Below are 5,618 nucleotides of genomic sequence, written 5' to 3'. Positions count from 1 at the left end.
CAGCCAAACTGACCCATTGCCAGAGTTATGAGGCATCAAGAATCAATGTAATGGCAGCTGAGGACTAGACATGTCCGCTGCATGGAGAATACTGCGGGCGGTGAGGCAGGTGGCCCACCTGTTTTAAGCTGTTACAACCATGAATATGTGTATGTATATGTGAGCTCTACACTATAGCTGGACTGATCCGAGGGCTGGGCCGCAGCAGCACTACATTGACGTACTCAGAGCGTAGCTGGGAGCGTGCTTCACCACCACGTTTAGTGTACTGGTAGGATATCTCTTTCGCCGAGTCAGAGAGAGATTCGATATCTCTCTCGGAAGAGAATGTAAAGGCTATCAAAATGATGTGGGAAACCCTGTACACAGCTAAGCCGATATATCAAATGAGAAGGTTAGTTGCTCTCGACTACAAGTTATCAAAGGGGAAAAACTGGGAACTTTTTTATAGCAGTGACTTCAGCAGAATGTTGTACTCTCCTAGTTAGTAGGTACTGCTGCGGAACGTGTTGTACTCTCCTAGTTAGTACGTACTGCTGCGGAACGTGTTGTACTCTCCTAGTTAGTAGGTACTGCTGCGGAACGTGTTGTACTCTCCTAGTTAGTAGGTACTGCTGCGGAACGTGTTGTACTCTCCTAGTTAGTAGGTACTGCTGCGGAACGTGTTGTACTCTCCTAGTTAGTAGGTACTGCTGCGGAACGTGTTGTACTCTCCTAGTTAGTAGGTACTGCTGCGGAACGTGTTGTACTCTCCTAGTTAGTAGGTACTGCTGCGGAACGTAAGAGTACCACAGTGCTCAGGTTAGCAGAGGGACGTCAGCAATTAGAGGCGAAGTGAAACGCATCAACCAGTCCTCCTAATAGAGCGTCGCATATTGACGTATACTCTACCTAAGGCCAAAACTTGTCGTACTAGAAAATAGCTCGCGAAAGTGACATACTGTCCCGTTTTCTGTTGTGGGTCCTCTGGTAGATCAGGGGCACTGTAGTACGACCGTTTCTTGACGTTGGGAAATATTGGGAGGCCGGGCCAATAGCATTTCTGTGCTTTCCTTTATTCTTATCTTCTTATATTCAAGCCTGGACAACGCTGCTTTGAATTGACTTATCAGAAGCGATAGGCCCCGACGCCTTGACCCTTCTTAGGGCGCATAGCAACCTGATCTGAGTCATCTGAGTGTCTTCAAGACGCTGCCAAGGTATGACGGCGAGTCTTGTGTGTGTGTGGACCAGAGGCCCGTGTTCAAACATAGCCAAAAGCTGGACTGAGTGATAGATTGGTTGAAGTTCTAGGTTTGTAAAGCCGCTTTCTGATCCATATGCCACGAAACACACACACACACACACACACACACACACATACACACACACACACACACACACACACACACACACACACACACACACACACACACACACAGAGGCTTTATGTAGCCATCAGATTCTCAAACAATGAATGGTTCCGTTCTGATAGCGATGTCCTTGAGGGAATCCCAATTGTTACTTGGAATTCTGAGTGTTTATCTGGTTGAACTCTGAGGTGTTTGTTCTTGTAGAGCTCAGAGTGGGTGTTTCCAATAGAGCTCTGAGTGGGTATTTGTCTTGTGGAGTTCTGAGTGAGTATTCGTCAAGTAGAGCTCGCATTATGTAGTGTCTCTGGAATTCAAGTAAAAACAATAAATTCCCCTTTTAGTTCTAACATTTGTATCGCCAAATGTTGCATATAAATAATGGATACGTAAGAATTTCAAAACAATGTTATTTAAAATTAAAAATAAAGAGCAAGATACACCTTCTAACAAAAGCATACATTGGCAGTTTATATTCAATGCTTATCTCAACTCCCACTAACTCTCTCTCTTTCTCTCTCTCTCTCTCTCTCTCTCTCTCTCTCTCTCTCTCTCTCTCTCTCTCTCTCTCTCTCTCTCTCTCTCTCTCTCTCTCTCTCTCTCTCTCTCTCTCTCTTTCTCTCTCTCTCTCTCTCTGTCTCTCTCTCTCTCTCATCCAAAACCTTGTTTCGGCATAAGTTTACTCTCATCCTGGCTTGCTTGCCCTTCTTGCTTGCTTGCTTGCTTGCCCTTCTTGCTTGCTTGCTTGCTTGCCCTTCTTGCTTGCTTGCTTGCTTGCCCTTCTTGCTTGCTTGCTTGCTTGCCCTTCTTGCTTGCTGGCTTGCTTGCCCTTCTTGCTTGCTTGCTTGCTTGCCCTTCTTGCTTGCTGGCTTGTTTGCCCTTCTTGCTTGCTTGCTTGCTTGCCCTTCTTGCTTGCTGGCTTGCTTGCCCTTCTTGCTTGCTGGCTTGCTTGCCCTTTTCGCTTGCTGGCTTGCTTGCCCCTTGCATCACCCTTTGAATCTCTGACTGGTTATATCTCACGCGGGACGCAAATTAGATTCCCGGGAGGTATGTGAACTCCTGAACCACAGCTTTTGAGATGGCGAAAATGTGGTTTGGAATTTCTAGGCGTTGCTTACGAGTGTTTTTTTTTCAAGTGAAGAGAGAGGGAGAGAGAGAGAGAGAGAGAGAGAGAGAGAGAGAGAGAGTGAGAGAGAGAGAGAGAGAGAGAGAGAGAGAGAGAGAGAGAGAGAGAGAGAGAGAGACGTCTATGTTGTGGTTACAGGGGGACTTGGCAAGTCAGTTTAAGTCATGTAGTTTGGGAAACCCTGCTGGGTGCCTTGTCTGCTGGGTGCCTCGTCTGCTGGGTGCCTCGTCTGCTGGGTGCCTCGTCTGCTGGGTGCCTCGTCTGCTGGGTGCCTCGTCTGCTGGGTGCCTCGTCTGCTGGGTGCCTCGTCTGCTGGGTGCCTCGTCTGCTGGGTGCCACACGTCTGCTGCCGTAATAAGACCAAGACAAGCATTAATCTTCATGAACGTCTAGGAGCCGCCATCATGGCTGGCGTCACAGGCGGCGCCTCACTTCTGATCAACCAGCATCCATCCCACCCCCTCACCTGTCATCCATCCATCCACCGCGTCTCACCTACCATCCATCCACCTCTCCTCAACTTGCCATCCATCCACCTCTCCTCAACCTTCCATCCAGAGGAAGGTGGCGGAGGGCCAGAAACGAGTATCTGGGCGAGAGAAGGAAAGAGCAGACAGTATATGAGGATAAAAGCTGTAATATATACGGGCAGGATATATAATACTAGTATAATATTAGTAGTATATTCGGGTAGGATAAGGGAGGGGGTACCAACCCACTTTTTGCATTAGGAATCGAACTATGGCCATTGTTTTGTGGACATACCAACCCTTCCACTTCGAGGTATTTCCGACGCGAGAAATAGACCGATGCCCTCGCATGGTGGGCATGGATCCATGTGGGTGGGGCATCGGTCCATGTGGGTGGGGCATCGGTTCATGGGGGTGGGGTATCGATCCTTCACCTCTGGCAGGTGCTATACACTCATGATTTCCTTTCCTTTTCCAGCAAGAGCTGAGAACAATAGCCTGGCTTTAGGTCGCGTCCGTAACTTTTGGTCCCGTAGGGCTGGAGAGAGAGAGAGAGAGAGAGAGAGAGAGAGAGAGAGAGAGAGAGAGAGAGAGAGAGAGAGAGAGAGAGAGAGAGAGAGAGAGAGAGAGAGAGAGAGTGAGAGAGAGAGAGAGAGAGTATTCCCTTCGAGGAAAGTTGTGCAGGAAAAGCTTTGTGGCAGACGTTTGTCACAGGCTTTTGAGATATCAGAGACAAAAAGATATGATTCCCCCCAAAGTTTATCAACAACAGAGCCAGAGTTGAGTGATGACAGAGTCGGACTGACCCACCAACTGAAGGACAGCCGGACGGACAGAAGGACGAACGGACGGACTCAAGTACAAGGACAGATGAACGTAACTGCCCCTGCGCCAGCTGCCAACAGGACCAACCACTTCGTCTAGCGCACATCCAAGCTGAAGACGCCGTTCGCCCGGCCGCCTGGCTGGTATTAGAGACAGAACTGGATGACCAGAGTTACCAAGATAAATTACAGTACGACAACGGAGGAGAGAGAGAGAAACAGGAGGAACTTGGCCACTTTGTATCGGGCTTTGTAGACTCTATTCGTAAATCCCCAAAAGCCGAAGACATTCACACCAGCTCAACGCCACGGGCTCACCATAGCCCGTGCTACTTGGAACTTTGTTCCAGGTAGCGAATCTTTAACAACAACAACTCAACGGGCAAAGAAACAAAAATTTCCAGTAAGACTTACCTCACTGTGCTAAAACAAAACAAAAAACGAGACGAGAAATGGGAGACTTAATCACGTCATACAAAATTCTTTGATACATTAACATTGGGGACAAAGATGAAATAAATAGTCAGTACGCATAACGGAACGACAATATAGAAACGGTAAGAAATCCCCCTATCCTTTCCACGATGCAATTCCACATCAAGCTGACTAACTGCTGGGTACATATTTACTGCCAGGGGAACAGGTTTTATCCCTGCAATGTTGCAGGGCTCGTGGTCTCCTGCAGGAGAGGTCTGCAGTGTTGCAGGAGGAAGAGGTTGACCGTGGGTTGCAACCGTTCCCCCCAGACCTCGTGACGTCATACTGGCTTCGACTTGCTTATTCTAACCAGCGACGTCACCCGTAGGTAATGGCGGAATAGCCTAAGCCGCTCTATAGCTTTGAGATGTATTTTATTTGCCTCAATAAACGTACTTGAACCACCCTTGCATCAACCTGCAATGCAGCAGCAGCAACAACATTAATAATCAATGTATGTACTTTTACCTAAATTTGAATTTGAATTTGAATTTCAAAACATTGCCGGTGTACGATGACGCGTCGTCCAACATCACAGTCCTTACAGTCATCGACAGGAGACAATCTTCAGGCTTCAACTAGCTGCTCGTCAACTGTAAACAAAGGGAAGATTTTTTTTTTGGCAAAGAGATTATTCTGATCATTATTCCGGCTCCAGACTGCCTCCTGTGCTGCCTTTGTGGCTCGTTGTAATTAAATATTGATTATTTCAACGTCCTGTAAATCCTGTATTGGTTTTTGGGAGTAATTTCTAAGGTTTTTTCTAGCAATGGAGGAGTGGGGGAGGAGGGAAGGCGTTCTTTTATGTAATAACAAAAACTAAAGGAATGATGGATGATGAGATTGATGCCAGTCTTCATCAGTAAATATTGATGATGTCTCCATCTATATATATAGCGGATACTACTCTATAATAGCCAATTAACCGTCCTGCCCCCCCCCCCTATGGCTTTGTTATGAAGACAGTTGAGTTCACTTATTATGCACCTCATACCAATCGTGTGGGTGGTGGTGGACAAGTTGAAGACAGGCACATTACGGCTCCAGACACCGACCCCAACATTCATATGGGTAAGTTAGTTAGTCTTGGATGACCTGGTTACGCAGTTTAATGTATAACCAACAGTTTAATCAACAATGAGTTCAAGAACTGGACCAGAACTGTTTGTAAGCTAAGCAATGTACAAGCCTAGCTTGTCTTGTGATAACTTGATCAATATCAAGTTGATCAATATATAACTTGATCAATATAAGACTGTTGCTTGAAGGAGCCCGAAGGTCCAGTCTGCCTCTCCCTAGCACGCACGCACGCACGCACACTGTCTTACAGGCTTAATAGAATTCTACGATCAGGTGACAAAGATTAAGCAAG

General features: G+C 46.9%; 1 protein-coding gene across 1 annotated transcript; it reads right to left on the bottom strand.

Annotated features, from left to right (window-relative positions):
- Nucleotides 1-2,000: 2,000 nt before the first annotated feature.
- LOC138368715 (histone H1.10-like) lies at nt 2,001-2,336 on the bottom strand. The gene has a single exon (XM_069331438.1). The coding sequence runs from the start codon at nt 2,334-2,336 to the stop codon at nt 2,001-2,003; it is 336 nt and encodes a 111-aa protein (XP_069187539.1).
- Nucleotides 2,337-5,618: the final 3,282 nt, after the last annotated feature.

Source organism: Procambarus clarkii, chromosome 26, assembly GCF_040958095.1.
Source record: "Procambarus clarkii isolate CNS0578487 chromosome 26, FALCON_Pclarkii_2.0, whole genome shotgun sequence".
Classification (NCBI taxonomy): Eukaryota; Metazoa; Arthropoda; class Malacostraca; order Decapoda; family Cambaridae; genus Procambarus; species Procambarus clarkii.
The sequence above is the reverse complement of the archived record's forward strand: the minus strand, read 5'-3'. Positions and strand labels throughout refer to the sequence as shown.

Bases quoted from the DNA above. Each gene is read 5' to 3' on its own strand.
- LOC138368715 (XM_069331438.1), bottom strand. From the start codon at position 2,336: ATGCAAGGGGCAAGCAAGCCAGCAAGCGAAAAGGGCAAGCAAGCCAGC.